The sequence below is a fragment of the Varroa destructor genome, unplaced genomic scaffold (genome assembly GCF_002443255.2).
Source record: "Varroa destructor unplaced genomic scaffold, Vdes_3.0 BEIS01000001.1, whole genome shotgun sequence".
Lineage (NCBI taxonomy): Eukaryota > Metazoa > Arthropoda > Arachnida > Mesostigmata > Varroidae > Varroa > Varroa destructor.
In genome coordinates, this window is record NW_019211454.1 from 72,637,557 (window position 1) to 72,655,894 (window position 18,338).

The 18,338-nt window shown below is 38.5% G+C and overlaps 1 protein-coding gene across 5 annotated transcripts; it reads left to right on the forward strand.

Moving 5' to 3' along the window:
- The first annotated feature begins 4,604 nt into the window (after nucleotides 1-4,604).
- On the forward strand, nucleotides 4,605-17,250 carry LOC111255404 (gamma-aminobutyric acid receptor subunit beta-like). 5 transcript variants are annotated; one of them, XM_086987734.1, is made up of 13 exons: nucleotides 4,605-4,756; nucleotides 6,019-6,347; nucleotides 6,658-6,752; nucleotides 7,158-7,225; nucleotides 7,579-7,692; nucleotides 7,937-8,033; nucleotides 8,163-8,267; nucleotides 10,033-10,167; nucleotides 10,803-10,924; nucleotides 12,069-12,207; nucleotides 12,648-12,787; nucleotides 15,415-15,647; nucleotides 16,156-17,250. In XM_086987734.1, the coding sequence occupies exons 2-13, from the start codon at nucleotides 6,304-6,306 to the stop codon at nucleotides 16,286-16,288; spliced, it is 1,425 nt and encodes a 474-aa protein (XP_086843860.1). In that variant the 5' UTR covers nucleotides 4,605-4,756; nucleotides 6,019-6,303; the 3' UTR covers nucleotides 16,289-17,250. The 5 variants fall into 5 exon arrangements, with proteins under 5 accessions (XP_086843860.1, XP_086843869.1, XP_086843850.1 ...); XM_086987743.1 differs by having other exon boundaries at nucleotides 4,617-4,756; nucleotides 6,080-6,347; XM_086987724.1 differs by lacking the exon at nucleotides 4,605-4,756 and adding an exon at nucleotides 5,040-5,621.
- Nucleotides 17,251-18,338: the final 1,088 nt, after the last annotated feature.

Below are 18,338 nucleotides of genomic sequence, written 5' to 3' on the forward strand. Positions count from 1 at the left end.
AAATCATTGTAACTGTCTCAGGATATATTTTCTTTTTCAATTCATCTGCCATGTACCGTTAGGCTGTGCATTGCTAGCTAGAGGCTGCTTCATATTCGATCGTATAGCATTAGGGGTCAGCCAAATCTGTCTCAGCTCCTATCTCAATACGACCGCTAATGATGTTGCGCGTGTAGGAATACCTTGTCACAGTTGACTAGCCCTATTAGATCTTTCTCAGCCAGGCCTGACGTGTCGCTTTCGTCCACCGAGTTGTTAAACGCTAGCGGAGTAACCTGGCCTCCAACTCAAAGTTGATTCGCTACCGACACGCACCCTGACGAAATGCATTTGTCGCTTTCGGAGCCGACATAATGGCGCCGATCCTTTGTAACGGCAGAATATCGAAATCGATGAATATGTATTTACGTCAAGACAAAGTTTCGGCTATTTCTCTCTGATGCTCTTTGTGGCTTATTCAATATATTTAATGACAGATCTGTAATGATGAATGTCTATTTCGATTTATACATGCATATTCATAGGAATATATTAGCTCGTGTATGGGTATACTGAAAAAGAAAAAGAGTTACGCAAGTTTGTCAATAGTAACGATAATGTAATACGAACAATGATTTTCTCATCGTAGTAGCTGATAGCTAGAAACGCCTCATGGTGCGCGATTGACCTTGATGCGCTTGACAGTTAGGCAATACGAAACTGATGTCGCTACATTGAACGAAGCACGTCTACGACCATTCATGAAGCATGGAGAGAAATCGTGAGTGAGTGAGTGAGTGAGTGAGTGAGTGTAGACACCTTCCTTTCAACCAAAATGCTGGCAACACCATCTTGCAGTAGTTTCCGCGTACGGCTTGATTCAGAATCCATCACAGATTGGTTCATATCGTGGCGTGGATCTTCTTCTGTTACCAAGACCGGAACAGAGTTATTCCTCGTCTAGTTCTCTCGTCGGCGTCAGACCACTTACGTCCCATCACGCCCAACTGAACACCTGATGGCACCTGTACGCAATGCTACAATTGACTTTCAACTCGAGCCCATATCTCTATTTGGGCATGGACATTTGCTTCTTTTCTTTAACTACGTCTAGTTTTTTAGTAATGATATCGGTCGGTATGATTATCGATACGCTTGTTGAAGTAGCTTATTAACTGCTATAGCAAGGAGAAATATTCCTTCGGCGTCAGGTTATCTATCTATTTCCCGTCACGTTCCATTCAACATTCGATGGCACTTGCACGCAATTCTGCAACAATGCTATAATTGACCCTCACATCGTGAGGACGCGTCACATGCAATATCGATAGTACCAATATTATAGCGTTTTTACTTCACGCATAAATTGTTTTTAGTGATTAAGGAACTCAATCGTCCATTGCTATAGAAACAAACACAAGACACTATGGTTTTTTCCGCTGCCAACTTAAAATTTTCGCCGAACATTTTGCAATGGCAGTAATTGTCCATATGAATAGATCCTATTTGTCTTCCTTAGCAGAAAAAAGGAGAACGCAATACGTTTGAAAGGATCAGAATTTCAAAATGACCCTCGTTTCATTTGTGAGCTTAATGGGTGAACACGTCGCTACGACATAGTAATACATCTTCCCTCAGTGCATCTGATTTATTACAGAAACATCGACTTGTGTTTGGTAAGACATCGTGAAATAGCCCAGGTATGTTTCGTGCTAAGTCGTTGAACAAATCTTGAAAAAAAAGAGCTCATCTGTAGATACCTGCGGAAAATGGGTCCGCGGAACACAGGCCCTCAACAATGTTGGTTTAATGGTCCTCGAACATCGGATTTAGCCTTCTTCCCAACTCTTCGTAGATTCTTCCGTAGTCAATCATATTCAGATAAATTGATCAACCAGTGTAGAGAGAACTTGCATATATAAGTTACTCGTCCATCAGTCATGCTAGTATATTCATTCAGGCAGTCTGTGATGCTATGTTATAGGTATACATTTATTTATTACTTTATTAATTGATGCACTTTAATTAAATTATGCTCAATAGATCATATATAGCAATGGCCTTCATCGTACTAAATTTCGATATGTCCGCATCGGTAGCAATACGTTGGGCTAAAATGAAGCCGTATAGCTATAGAAATCTTATTGAGATTAATTAACACAAATACGGTATCTCACAGTAATCCCTATCGCTTTCTTAATTGTTATATTGTGCTATTATAATGCCTGGACTAGTAAAACTGTTTACTCTGTAGCGTGTTTATTCAGTATTTGTTGCGAATGCCACCCGAAGAAGTCCAGAGATGTGACTAATCTACACGTATATAGGCTGTCCGTACTCTTGATGTACCAAAAGAACAAGTTGCAGGTTTAAAGTTCTCCATCCAACTTCGTTCTTAAAAGTACAGCGATAATATATTGTTTAGTTCACTGATTGTTAGATAAATACGTATTCAAGGCTAACTCAGAGCCCACCAACTCAATGGACAATCAAATTACGGTAAGCTCTGCTATTCACAAATGGTTCAAAGCCATGTCCATTGCTCTACTTAACGAGTGAAAAAGAAGGAAAATCTTCGCAAGATAACATTATTTAATTAATTAATTATTTATTATTCATTTAGAATTTCTAACAGTACTATACAGAGCTTGTTATAGGGGAAGTAGGCATGTCTCAAAGTGGGCCTTCTCTCAAAAAAAACATCCGACTTTTTTCCTTAGTCAGTTTACGTCCCTAAGAGCATTAAGCGCGTTTATATGGTGCCGCTATTAAACCGTGTTCAAATATAAAATAATATCTCGAGCAATATCTTACGCCCATATTCTAAAACGACAGTCCTGAAATAGCAAAACCCTCATTAACCGCTTTAGTTGCTCACAACCAGAAAACAGGTCCTTGCAATGGTGAAGCGATAACGTGTCAGTCTAATACACTCAGAGAGAGATTTTCTTGTCTTGACTTGTTAATCTCCACAGATTCTAACATAACTATCTATTGCAATGCTAACGTAACAAGGGACTCAGGGCCTTCAACTAAAAAAACCTCACTCAATCGGTAATTTCTATTCGGCAAAATCAATAGACTCAAGGGACAAGACCTGTCGCAACTAAATACTATTTTCATTGTATAACACAGTAATTTTCCTAATGATCATAATAACTTTCTAATAATACATCAGTAATTTTTGCCTCAGATTCTCACGTGTCACCTACGTACATGTGCCTCGGGTACGTGCAATCAGCGACTGGCGGTATTATTTACTTAAAAAAAATTCTTTTTTGTTACAGATATCATGTCCTGTGCGATGCAATATACATAACGAATGCGTGCTCGAATATTACAGTCGTTCGTTGAAAACGGTGACAACCGCTCTGCTTGCTAGCAAGGTTCCGAAGGTAGAAGTTTAACTTACAAAAAGCTTCCCTACATGGTTGCAATGACTGCCTATGTCGTAAGCGTTCTTTTTCAGATCAGCTGTATAGGCTCAATGTTTTGTATCTATGCTACATTGAATTTGCTAAAAAAATATCATGTCTCGATCGAGGGCAAAACTAGAGTTTCCCCATCTATAAATGTCATTTTAGGCTGCGTACGTTGTTTATTGCGAAGTAGAAAAGTGTATTTCCTTGGTACGTCTTGTCTTGAACTGTTGCAGGGTTGTTCTTACCGTCCCTAAAACTACAAAACGGTATTGTGTAGTTTTCCAAATGGAACAGGTTAACAAGTCGAAAACCATCTGCTCGTTCGAAAAGAGTATCTGCAGAAGCTTTTATCGTGAACATTTACATCTTTTACATCTCCCAGAAACCGCATCTCACCGCAACACTTACAGCAAGACAAGGGCATCTTATGATTCTGTCTGCTGTTGTTTTATCTACACGAGATACGGATTGCTGATCCAGATATAATCGGGGTATACGGGTGTAATCGAAGACATGTCCACGATTTAGGCAAAGCGACCTGGCCCATTCTCAAAGCTGACCGGGTTTCACCATTTCCGTCAGACGCTTAATCTGAATACGACACAATTTGACAATCAACGTTTAATACCGGACGTCTAGCATAACATAAGTACTAAAGAAATGTAAGATATTACCGAGCTATTAAACTCCATACCCTGTTTCTGAGACGATCTTAATGCGATACTATGCCGTGTCGTTTTTTTTTTTGGTACTCAAGATGCAACTCAAAAAAGCGATTAGGAATTTTATAAATTAACAAAAGGGCTGGACTGTTAATTATGTCGCCCAATTAGTACTGATCCTCTGAAAGCTCAAGTCAAGTCCCTATGGTCAAGTGAACAAACCCTATGGAAAGCCTCTCGTTATTTAAAAGCAAGTTTTTGTATAATGCTTACGAAAAGAACATCTGAGAAAGGGGGCCCAAAAGCCGAAGTTGAAATATATTGAATTTGATTAAATTTCACCGTGCTCCTCGTTTTCAGGTGCACGAACATGTCCATGCAGAGATACGTACTAAGTGTAATTTAGAGTAGTATCATCTCGGAAAAAAAATATGTTATAGTGACATTCTAATAGGTGGTTTACGATAAAAAGTTTTTTTGTTTTATGTGTTAAGCAGATATGCTTTTGCCTCACTAGTGGTTGGCCGCATTCATGTAGAATCCCTCACTCAATTTAGCATCCCGAATTCAGTCAGCTTGGTATAAAGGCGGCGCGGAGAGGCGAACACTGATTCTTCTATACAGATGCCTCCATACATCCAGTGAATGAAAAAAGATTTAACATTGTGAAGCGACGTCAGCTGTGAGCCATATGTGAGTATTCGAATAACCGTAGTAATGGTATTCCACCAAGTAAGAGCTAAACTTTGCGAAACCAGTACCAGATTTGGTAATCAACACAGATGTGATATTCAAGAACTACATTTAGCACAGAACTCCAGAAAAAAAAAAAAACCTACAATTGCTCAATGATATCTTCGAATGTGACTAGGACATAGCCTGCGAACAAGCTTTTGAATTTGTTCGTCAAAGTTTATCGATTTGCTATGGTTTCTGGCGGAAAGAAACAATGATCGGCTAACCGTTTTCAAAAAACCCGGGCTTAGAATTGCACGAACGATGAAATAAACAAGATCTACTGTTAGAGCTTAAGTTGTACCTGAATAGGTGTACAGATAGGCATTTCACAAAGATAAACGTGTGCCTATTATTCAAATAGGTTTCTTAATCAGTAATGATGAGATCGTGTTGAGTTTCTTAGCATCGAAAATTCTACAAATGCAACTATTTGATTACGCGCACGCACTAGTACATGTCATGTTATAAGTTTTATGCTTGATTGGGTCGATCTGTCGTCTCATGCAAAAAAAAGAAGAAGCTTTAATTCGTTTTAGTGAACCAAAATATGTTCTATATATAAATTATATCGCAGACAGCATCACGGTGCTACGTAGCGTGACCTCCCTAAGAAGCCAGGCGTTTTCGACTAAAAATGAAAGCCGAATGCGTGTCCTGCTGTATGTACTTTGATCACTGGAAATCTTAACTTTGAATAGAGTACTCTAACTCTAAGCAGTGCAAAGCGGATCCTGCAAAACTTACATGTCTGCATCATACAAGCAGACGATTTACAAATACGAACCACGACAACTTGGAGAAAATGCTATTATTGACTGAAGTTAGTAGTAAGTCTGTCAACGTAGTCAAAAAGTAGTCTGTCAACGTTTTTATCATATTCCAATATCAGCATTTCCGCACTTTTAGGAATGTTCACTGTTAATTTTGTACTCAATATATGTATCTTCTATAGAACCTATAGCCTCCTTGTAGCCAGTGCAAACATACCTGAAGGCAAAATCAATTTCGTAGGATTAGATTTTTTCTATGAATTTTTTGGAGATTAGCCATTTTGCCAAAAAAAAAAAAAAAAAAAACTAATTAGTCGAAGTAGCGCATCTTTCGCTCTGTCTGTATGTTGCAAAATGATAATCAATACGAACGTCACTGTTTCTTTGGCGACTCCTATAACAAACTATAGCTTACCTGGTCTTTTTCTGCTTAATCTGCTTGACTAGGATAATCAGTTTGGGTACAGAACCAAGTGGAACGTCCGCCGTCATACTTTGTCTCTTTCAGTCGATATTTTACCTAGGCAGTGTTAAGGCACTATTGTCGTCAACTCGGGTGTAAAGAGAGGTACTACTTTTTTAAGTGAGTGCCCCTCTACTAATATTGACAATCGTAGTCCTGTCGTACAGCCAGCTGTTGATCTACAGTAGCGATTCGTTTTCAACTTTTGTCCGGACATTAAGACGCACGCGGAAAAGCTGACTAATCCATCAGAGCACTGGTCAAACAGAATGAGACAAATCCTACTGAGTGTCCTGCTTATTGCTATCGAAAGGTACGTATTGCTATTACTTTCAATGTCGTCTTAATCGATTTAAATTATGTATCTGCGTGCCTATTTTAGCCGACTGTACACTACTGAAGACTGAACGTTGACTACCGAAGAGCGTAAAAGCGGTAGCAAAACGGAAAGAAGACGGCGGAACTTTTTACAGGATGGCCTACGTATTTTTTCATGGTACTCTTCGGGAAAGCGATTCGTGTTTGTGGCCGATTTTTCGAAATTGATAAGATTTGTTACATCCTTGAATGCAAATAAAAACAATGCATTAGATTTAATTAGTAATTTCTCTTGCTTGCTATAGGTGTTACGGTCTACTTGAGCTGCAAGATAAACTTTTCATAAATCTAACAGATGCGGCAGTATACAACAAGCGAACACGTCCATCGTACATCATAGGTAGGCATTTTTCACGACGCCCGCACTTACGATTGGTATAGTCCATTCTAAATGTCATCGGAAGAGGAGTAAGTGTCTTTTTCTAAGGAGGAGTAAGTGGCTTATATCTAATATCTCGCTATAGCACGCTGTTTTCTTTTCATTAATAGATACGTTTGTTTGGTTATGTGATATAATTACAAATAATATTCAATTGTACCCAAAAGGAACAGGTGTAGTTGAGCAGTACTAGGATCGTATCCGTAGAGACTGGACTCGGTTTGCTATTCTATATCTTGGACATTTGACAATATGACATCGTCGTGACAGGGAATACGATGTGTGAATTGTGTCCTATGGAAAAATGCGGTACTTGGATTAAGCCATATGAAGGTGATCGTGATTTTAAAAATCCTATTATTTCAGGCATTCCACTTCTCGTGCGTCTCAATGTCGTCATTCACCGGATGGACGGAATTGACGACGTGCACACGGTAACCAACACATTTATATTATGTATATATACATATCTATATGTATGTAGTATTTGTTTACATAATGTAGAGACCTTCAGCTCGAAGATGAAGCCATCCGTTCTGAAATGTGTTAGATTCACAACCATATATTAGTATATGACATTTGTAAGTCTGCAGCGTGGGCATATTTGATACCACAGTGGATTCTATTCCAAGATTTTCATGAACTTTGTTAATTATAGTAAGTATTTAAGATTTGTGTCCTTTGATTGGCATACGCGTTTGGGAGGACCTGATTCAGTCAGGTCCGCCCAAACGCATACGCAATACATTACAGATAATCGAGAATTAGATTTATCCCTTTGTTAAAGGAGTATGAAGCGGACGTCGAGTTCACGCTCCGGTGGCGCGACGATCGTCTTGAGTACGATTCTCAACTCCTGCTTAACTTTCCCATTCAAGGAGATCACTGGCATGCTAATCAGGTTAGAGTAATGGATAGCCAATCGTAGATGGTGTGCTTTAGAGAGAGCATTTGTCGTTCCTGAAAAGTCACTAATTAGCACATGTTCTGTAGCACAAGTATTGCGATAGCAAAAGGAGGCGCAGCTGTTTATAACACGAATAGTAGTTATGCATATATTGAAGGTAGTTGCGTAGAAAGAGCTGTAGCTTATATCCAGAGAAACTAAGCCTATGCTATAATATACCGTTGCTTTTATTTCTTAGATCTGGCTGCCGAATTTGCACGTGGCAAACGATAAACAGTACACGTCTATCATTGACCTTTCGCCAGGCAGCGTGCACGTGCTTATCAGGTCGAACGGTAAAACTTGCGTTGTTTTTATACGGATCACAAACAAACATTATTGTTACCAAGTAAAGTATCGTCTTTGGCAAAACATACTGCGTAAACATGTCTTTCATTGTACGTGTTTGGCCTTGCTTTTTGCAGGCGAGGTAGTGCTCTCGAAACGAGCTCATCTGAAGCTCCGTTGCGAAATGGAGCTCTACAAGTACCCACTTGACAAGCAAACATGCGGGATGACGATTGAAAGCAGTAGGTAGAGCGAGCATTTGTTCATTACCCAATTACCATTTCTACCGTTCCCGTGCACTCGATTCGCACGAAATTTAGACGTTTGCAAACAAACATATTACTATGAAGAAAGCCGATTACACGTTTCGCGTACATTCTGTTACGAAATAATTCTTAAGAACACCTAATGGTAAGCGGCATTGTTTAGGCTCCAAGCCATTATAGTTGGACGATCCTGCGAAAAAACTCGGGGTGTTCCGAAACAGTTACTTTGCTCCACCTTTAGCCGCCAAATCAAGATGACTAAAGGGAGTGCTAAAATTCAAATTGAAAAAGGGAAGAGCTTTTTCATCACTCAGGTTGACGTCTACAATGCCAAAAGCAGTACCGATATCGACCAAGGAACGTAAACATCCGTTTCCACAAGGTCGACAAGACTTACTATCGATTGATGTATAAATGATTTCGATAGCTGATGCTCTGTAATCTGTCAGGCGATCTATCGTAATAGAGGTTAAAAGGTACCTTTACATTTCTCTATTGAAGCAATTTGCCTTGCGTTAAAATATGTCAAATATTAAAAAAAAATCGATGAGGTTAGGACAAAGGGTCGATTGTTGGCCGATTACTGTATAGTAAATAAGTTGAGAGTAGATCAAGAGCTTTTGTTCTTTGGTACGAACTTATTTGTATATGAACCTAATGAGCCAAAATGAGCTGTGGTGCTAAAGAAAAAAAAGGTTGGAAGTTTGTTGTTCGCAATTTCTAAGCTGCGGTAACATTTGAATCATAACAGACAGCTAAAAATGCTATGTATACGCTTCCTATATAAACTTAATATAATAAAATAAAATCTAAGTTAATATTACAGTTGTGTTTTTGCGTGTGAGAGCTGCATCGAATTCTCAGCCGTCAGAACCCGCTTCACACCTCTGTATTAAGCTCGTTGTCGTCGTACCAGCGATTTTTTACGTCAACAAACAGGTCCACGAAAGACGAGGCCGTGTAGCGCCATGCATCCTTACGTGCCGCTATAACGTTGCCTAATCATCAACAGAGCTATTTAAATTACTCAATTATTTATTGCTTGTTTCATAGCATGCAAAGGTATACATATTTAAAGGCCATATAGACATACTGTGTGCCGATTTATGGTCCGCAACTGTAGACAATGAGTAGCTATTTAGGCGGCGACGATGGCGGGGTAAGCTCAAGTACTTAAGGCGACAACCTAATTGATGCAATACAAGGCTATTATCAGTTCCCCAATTTTAGACCTCTATCTAAGGTGGTTTACAGTTTATTTCGTTGGGTCTACCGATGTCTTGGACCAGAAGTTGTCGTGATCCGACAACTTCTGGTCCAAGTAGATGAATAGTAATTTATTATTGGGCGGCTCGTAATGAATACCAGGCGTTATCGTGTTACAATTAACTCGCGCTACTTACTGAAGTTTGCTTTGATCCGCGATTACGTAATATCGAAAGGGATAAATGTCAAAGCAAGAAAAATAGGCTACTAATCAATCTTCTAGCGCATCAAACTGTCTATGGGATTTTATTAGGTTTTTCTTGATATATTTTTATCAAAAAATCTAAATTCGCTTTCGGTCGCTAAAATGTACACGGTCCGAAACAGCGAAAACCAACAGGTGAATTGTCCTTATTATTAGATAAATAGTTAAACCTAGTCAACTCAAAGGAAGGTGTACTTGTAGAAAAAATGAAATGGCAACATTGTTTTTAATATAATGATGATGATTTTTTTAACTTTTGGTTATTTATAGGTTCGTTACCCATTTCACACCTTCGCATGCAATGGTCGAAGCGCCCAGGTCTTTTACTAGCCGACCCTAGTCACGCACGGGGATTCACAATTCAGAATTATTCCACTTACGAAGCGATTAACCATCGGCTTGTGGGTAAGTTCTTTCACAAAGCCTGAACTAGTTGGATTTCTAATATTAATAGTAAAGTTACTAATAATTAATTATTTATAATTGTTAATAGTAAAGGAAATTTTTATTTTTTTTCAAAGTGTAGCACAAATCCACGAGTTACAACGCTATGTCCTATTTCGGAAGCAAACTAATGCCCAGTGACCACATGGGCCATATATCGTCGGAAAGTATTTTTAATTTTGCATTTTGATTACGGTAATCATACCGTATCATATACTAACTTGCTTGATAGACGTAGAGGGTAGAAATGGACGATAAATTATATCATACCGTTGGTTCCACTCGTGTGAAATGTAGACTGCTAGGTTTTTTACTTTCATGATAAAAAGCGTGCAAGGTTTCGAAATTGATGTAAAGTTTTTTTAGTATAAAATTATACCAGTGTATTTCTAGTAAGTTCGCTTTTTATGGCGAAGAGTACCAACCTCTGTGTACGATGCGTTCTTAACGCGAACAGGGCAAAATGTTGGTGAAAAGAAACGTTGCTATTTGAAAAGTTAGCTAGAGGCAAACAGCATCTTAGGCTTATATGATACAATCGTTTACGTAATAGATAGGTTGCTCATACAGCGCGTGTGTACGTGTCCTTTTCGTAGGTAATTTCTCTTTGGTGACTTCGGAATTTGTCCTGTCTCGACAGTTCGGCCCATTTCTACTGGATATCTATATTCCAGGAGTGGCATTCGTCTTTACGTCGTGGCTATCATTTTGGATGGAAGTATGTCGTATGTTTTCATTGTCTATAATCGTATCGATCCATTTATGATTGAGTGGTTTCATCCCAGTCCTTTCTTGCGAAGTAGCATTATGAAGAACGCATCGTAAACTAACTACTTAATTGGCATAAGCGCATAGATCAATAGGTATGATGTTCTATATAAATTCAAATCATAAGTACGTCTGAATACTTTTTGTTACCTTCTAACTGGATAATGGGGCATTGTCGTCCATCTCAGCGTTGCCTAACTCTAGCAGTTCATATGTATCCTTGCCCCACCAAACAGTCCAAGCCACCCACTTGACAGTTTATAACATAGAACTCTTCTCAAGTCGCCTGTTCAAGCTCATATTGGTTATTACTGCCCTGGTCCCAATATGAGAGCTTCATGTAAGTAGAATGCTTTCGTGTTCGAAAACATGTCGTTCCATGCAGCATTTTTATTGCAACATATTCATAACATCGACTACAGACTAAAGATTCTTGTAATCGCCGCGCCTTCTCGTGGAAAGACATTTGTAATATAGAACGATACTGAACCACGCTTTAACATATCTTTATATTCTCATTGCTTATGGCGCCCGGAAAAATAAGACCAGAGCATCCTATATTTTCTTTAACTTACGTTATGCATAGTTTTCGGTTGGAACAACCCGAAACGAGGTCCGAAAAGATATGCAGAGAATCTTTCGAATATGACTAGTTGGAGAAACTGCTACTCTGTATTTGGAGACACTCAATTATAGTCTAATTTAGTGATGGTATAGATTGAATATCCCGAGTATAATTTAACTGTGTTACTTCAATCCCAGTCCACGTAATAAGGTCGTAAATGAAGAACTGAATTATTAAGCCCGACCATGTGTCTGCCTTGGTTGATTCTAAGCGTAATTTCATATACTGATGTACACTTAAACGTTTACGTTGGTCGCTAGTACTAAGAACAGCACCGGCTTCCACAAAGTTTCAACACTAGTTGCCCTTAGATTCAATATCCGTTTATTAAACCGTGCTGAACACAATTGTCGAATGTTATTTCCATATATTTGTATCGCATATGCAATAAGCAGAATTCGAAATTCCTGCTAGAAGTATTATTTAGAAAACACATAATGATCCCTTCTTATACCATATTCTACTTTAGGTAACAGCTGCGCCTGCGCGAATTTCATTGTCGATCACCACTATGCTCACAATGGTAACCTCAGGCAAGACCATAAGGGAAAAACTTCCGAAGGTACCATATGTGCACGCGCTGGACATATGGCTACTCGCTTGCACAGGTAATCAAGCTCCGAGAACTATTTTTAAAAGGGATTCCAATACGTCACTGTCCTAAAATGCACTTAACAATCATGGATATCTTATCGTTATTGCAATATAACTGTAGCGTCAGAAGCAGCTGAGTCGTCTCGTGACAAGATATAAAAGCAAATTTTTAAGAAACTGACAAAGAAGATGATCGAACGAAGCATCGATTGCGTACGGCGTGAAGCGATTTGTAGCACACAACTTTGGTTCGATATTGCAAAAAGCTATATAACCTACATGAGGCTTTATTGTGTAATATGTATATATTAAAACAAGGAAAAAAGAGGACGTTCCAGACAGATTACTGAATATGGTAAGAGTAGACAGTTGTAGACATTCTGTAAAATTGTAATGCTGACACCCTTCATGCGCGTATGATATTTTACATCGCCTTCATCATGGTTGATGTCAGCCTTCATTTTCTTCGTGCTGTTTGAATACGCGATTGTCAACTACATCTATAATCGAGACAAACGGGTCCGGCAGGGAGGCTTACGACGTGTTGATTCTTGTGTTTCACTCGCTTCATCCGTCTACCATAACTCTTCAGAGGTGGGTCATCCGGATCACCGAACCATATTATACAGTCACAATAACAACAGTAATCATTATCATCATCGCAATCCCGATATGGGTATTTCTACTACTTCTCACTGTATAAGGGTTGCTTTATAGTAGATAGATAATTCCAAAGTTTTTCCTACTGGTAATCAAAAATAATGTTGTCCAAGGCTACTTCACGAGAGGTTGCCATTTCGATGGTGTGCATAGGGTTAATTAATTGTATTTAACGTGAATATTGTATGGTATATAATACGCCAGCAAAACGACGGGGCCTTATTCGTTGGTTTTAGGGGTCGTTTATTAGTATATTTTTTAATCGTTATCGTAATCTGTTCATATACTCAGTAGTATTCATTATCTGTTCGCGTATTGCCACTACTTGAAAAAGTTTGCGGAACTTTGTATTAAAATATTTTTTAATGAGTGTTAAAACGTTCTAACTTGCGTTCTGTAAGCTCTGTATTAGTAAACACTCGATGTAGCAGTGGGCCTTCACAGTAATTACAGAATGAAGGTACACGGATAATCCTAAAACTGTTTATGTGAGACGATGCTTTACATACCGTTCCTATGAGTCTTACTACCACAGGCAAAGCAACACAAGTTATTTAGCTCGAGCTCAATTTCTAAAGTTAGTCAATGGGACATTTATAGTTATTCCGACAATCGTCTATAAAAGTGGTTAACCTATAGTCAAACTCCATGTTCCATAGGAAAATAAACTTATAAAACCTATAAAAAAATAAACTTATATACTAGTGAGCATCTAGTGAACAGAATAATCTTCGCTTAATTTTTTTATTTTGAAAAATCCTCAGATTTCCGCTTGGATCGAGTCGTTCCTCCTTGAACATTAATAGCAGTAGTAATTGATGATGTGACGTGTAAAGTTACGCAACTTACTTAGGCAATACGATTTATTTGAAGAAGAGCTAGTAACGAAACACGTAAAGATGAAATAGGAAAAATATAATATTTACCTAAACATTTTCATGTATTGCTTTTGACTCGAGAAACCAACCTGATTCATTCTGTCCGCCGATAATAACTGTCTTCCAAACGTAAAGTCAAACTCCAACGAAAATAAGTTATTATTTATACTAATACCTAATAGAAGCTATTTTCCAAAAAAAAAAAATCATAATTCTACATCCATTTATTACAAATTAAACAGGTTTTTACGACTCCATATAGGCCGACTCGTACCTAAATATCTTAGAACATTTATTACGATACAAGCATCGTAAGCTGATTATTTCTATTTACCAGGATATAAAAAGACTTTTGCCAGACAGTTTGACTTAATGATTTCAGTATTTCCCCCTAAACAAAGACATTTTCTAAAACCAGCTTCTGTAGTATTTACAGGGACCTCAGAACCCTTGAAAAGTCCTGAGGTATTCTTCGCTGAGAGTCGTCCTAGAAATGAAAGGAATTAATAATCTCGTACCACATCAGCTTAACCAGAAATGTTTCCTTTCATTGTCAATGTCCTGTTTGTATAGCATATTGGTACTGTTATGTGGTTCGCATCCCGAATGTTTGCGGCCTTTCAAAAGCTTAACGTTAGCTTCGCTAAGCAACTTTATGCTACCCATAAAAAGCATGGCTAAGAATGCGTCCATCAGAATTACGGTTGTTTTTTTTTTCTATTATTTACGCTTTTGTTGTTCGTCCCGTTGTTTGCCGACGTGGTCTCTTTTACAACGTAACGTGTCCGAATGTTTAGTAGATATGGCTGGCGTTCAAACTGAAAGCGGTCAATTAAGGTGAAGCGAAACATGATCACCTGTTGAATGCAGGATGATCAAATGGGTGAACAGCCAAATGGGACGTAAGTGAAGAGTTGAAAAATTATAGGCTACCAATTACGTTAAAGGACCGTTGAAATAGATACTGCTCTATAGATTTATGTTCTTGTTAGTTTTAAACTCGAGTGTTTCTTTCTAGCTGTAGACCCACTGTAGTCTGATTCCGTAAGCTTACTTACGGTCCTTCAGTGATTTTGAGCGCCTGATATGATGTTAATTATCAGCGTGAGGTTGTCAGTCAACTGCGCAACAATCAGCGCGTAAAAAAATGGTCCTGCTGAACCAAATGGACTAGCATACTTTGGCGCTGTATAAAAGGAATACTTCAAAGAAAAAACCGTAACCAAAGTGTTGTATTAAGAATCAGGCCTATTTCGTAAGTGAAAGCTTCTTCGTCACTGAAATCCGGTCTATGATAAATAATATTCTATCACGCGTTATTTAGTTAGATTTAATTGCAATTTTAACAAATTAATAACATAATTTGACATAAATATAGGATTAGAGTGTTCGAAATTATGCTAGTATTCTAATAGGACAAAATACTGCATTGCTTTTCAGTAGATTTGTGAATATGGCCAAAACGATCTTTCTATCGACGGGTGTATTACTTTCCGACTCTTTCGCTTGTTGCCTAGTGCGCATCCGCGCTTATTATTATTATTATCTGATCTTTGTTGTGATATCGAACTGCAATATACCGATTTTTTACGCTTTTGAGTATTGGTAGAGATCTGATGTTGACCTTTTGTTACAGCCGAATGCATCATTATTTTAATTTCTGCGTTCAATTTATGTTTAAAGAATGGCAAACCATTAGGTGAGCCGATTTCCAAAAAGAGAGCTAAACAGATGGGTTTGGAACCCCTGAACACGACTCAAGTAGGAGGTTCGGCTTCCAGCAACGGGGCTTTGCGTCCGCCACATTCACCGGCCCGCGGGGCAAGTTCAGGAAGTATTTTTCAATTCCCGCCGGATCTTGATCCAATTCAGGTGCCACCCAGCCCTTCGCTTTCAGTACAGTATTCTCGAGAAAGGTAAATATTTGGCTTGCTTAATAGTTTGCTCATATACAAGCATAGCGTCCCTACGTGGATGTTGCCCGCTCAAATAGCAGCGAGTGATATGAGGGCCTAAATGAGCGTGCACGCATGGGCGTGCACAAATACAAATCTAAACGTACACCCTGCTCTGTTCTATTTAAACATGCACTGAATGATCTGAGCATCAAAAAAAAGTCACACATATGCATGTGAGATAAGATGAAAAATTATAAAATTCAAATGTCATTCATACGAGCTGATATGCCTCTATAATTATCATGTACGTTGCGATTGAAGTGCAATGTATGTTTGTATGTTTTGCGGTTACGCTGCCCGCGAATCGAAGTCGATGTATGTCTGTACCATGTTTTGCATAAAGTTAGTGCAGTTTGACACACGGGAATAGGTACGAGCTTTAGGCCACTGGGCCTAAATAGGATAAGCAGAAAAATTAATTTCTTTCGCTGCTGTGCTGTTTTTGTCTGCCAATTTCCACTTGTAGGGTACAATCTATCGTGCGGATGCCGCTTACAAATCGGGACATTGCCAATTGCATAGATCGTCGATGTCGTCTTGTGTTTCCACTTGGATTTGCAATTTTTAACGCCGTTTACTGGACCATTCTATGTCGATGAAAAAATGCCTGAAGGCAATTATTGAGCCGGTCAAAATGACTTATATGTGAAATATAAAGGAGCCTTAAGACGGTATAATACTTTATGGATACGTGATAGCTATGGCTAGGTGCTAACATTACCCTAGGCATCTGTTAGCTGTGCTTTTTTCAGCAACAATTTGCAGAGATGCTCAGCGTACAAGGACTGGTTAAACTTATACGTTGACAACTAGACCGTTAGGCATTATATTAGATATCAACGCTTGAAAATATCGACTGTTAGACAGCTTCGTTCATATAGAACATTGTCATTTCGCCTGTTAGGAATAATCAATTCGTATTACAACCAGCTATAAGGCTGAACTTTTGAGGTTGACGACTCAAACCAAGCTCACGGATAGGACCTATTTGTAGATGCCGTTCATGCTATTGAGCCAGTCTAGCTTTCTCATATTTGGTCCCTGTGATAGCTTAGTGGGTAACGTACTTGAGCGACACGTTGTGGGGTAGGTCAGAACCCGCGCATAAACAGACGATTCGTTTCGTGCTGGGAGCCAGCCATGTGATTTGTTGCCTAACGGCAATACCGGACGTAAAACTCGAGATGTAAATGTTTCGAATATACAAAAAAAAGGTGCAAACGTACATTTACAGCCAGCTAATATATAGGTTTTCGCTTTAGAAAAAGTAGGTTTCGTGTCAGAGCGCATGTTGGCTCAGTTTATAATACGCGTTTTTATTAATTATAAATCTACTTTTCCTAACTGTTAACTTACATCTGTAGCTTTACTTCTGCATCCCATGTGTCTCCAGTAATATCAGTTAATACCGAATTAGTCAAGTGTGCCTTCTGAACAAGCCAAGAAATCAGGCTTATTTGGACTGACTGAGCTCCACTGGCAAACAATAGTTCTAAAAAGTACCCAGCAACTTATAAATAACGCCTTTTTATAATAAATGTTTTATGTGTCGCATGTGAAATTAAGTCGTTACTTTTATCAGGTAAATAGGAATAGATATTATGACAATACGATGACAGCTCTACTTCACAGGGCGCTCAACTTTTACAGAAAGTTCAAGTCGCTTAAAGTATTTCCTTGGGCAGCAAAGTTTCCGACAGTTATCTATTCGAAAATTCCTCGTGAAGCAGATGGTAAAAATCGGCAATGCAAAGGTGATTATAGTTGTGACCCTTAGTTTAGAAGTATTGAGAATTGAAATCGATTTCTGACTAACTAGAATTATCTATCCCCATGTCTTTTTCAGAAATTATCCCACTGTCTTTTGATTTAGTTTAATCGGCCTTGCAAATATCCTTTCTATTCTAATGAATAAACGAGATAGATACACATATGTGAAGGATTATAGAATAGTCTCTAGCATCTAAGAAGGATAGATATTTTCAGTTTTTACGTGTTTTATTGTAAGTGAAAGCTTAAATGCGGTAAAAGATGCTTGTCATCGGTGTGTAAACTGGATCTCCGACATAGAATTTCGGAACTTTCAGAACCTTTTTTCGTCAAAATCAAAGTACTATTCTTTCTCATATATTGCTTTGTTGTAGTTAACATCTATCGTAGATATGAATTTATATATAAGTTAAGTTTGTATTGCTCGCACCTTTTAACAATGAGCATATTTTTGTGTCTCATGGTTCTGTTCTGGGCCGGTTTATACGCGCAATGACACATACATTATAATTTCGAATAAACCAAAGGTGGTATAGGCAATGAGGCCTATAACCAGCTTTAAATAAAATGATGTACTTCATAACAGCTCCATTTGAAATCAATGTATTCAACTGAACGCCCTGCAAAAGCTCTGAACTTACTTTCTATTGTAACCTGTAATCCATTGAAACCTGTAATTCATCGTGTTCAAGGAACATACGAATAGAATGAACTTAACCCTTACTCTGTCCCGTCTACCGATCTTGAAATCTCCTACCAATAAAAGGGAGGGCAAGGGAACAGGGGCAGAAGGACAATAACGGTTTCCATTTCGCTCTATGAATACCTATTTAACATGTCCACCGTGCGTAGTACAGCATGGTTCAGATTGGCAAACTT

Bases quoted from the DNA above. Each gene is read 5' to 3' on its own strand.
- LOC111255404 (XM_086987734.1), top strand. From the start codon at position 6,304: ATGAGACAAATCCTACTGAGTGTCCTGCTTATTGCTATCGAAAG. The intron at 6,348-6,657 runs GTACGTATTGCT...TGCTTGCTATAG, and splicing joins CTGCTTATTGCTATCGAAAG to GTGTTACGGTCTACTTGAGC. The intron at 7,693-7,936 runs GTTAGAGTAATG...TTTATTTCTTAG, and splicing joins ATCACTGGCATGCTAATCAG to ATCTGGCTGCCGAATTTGCA.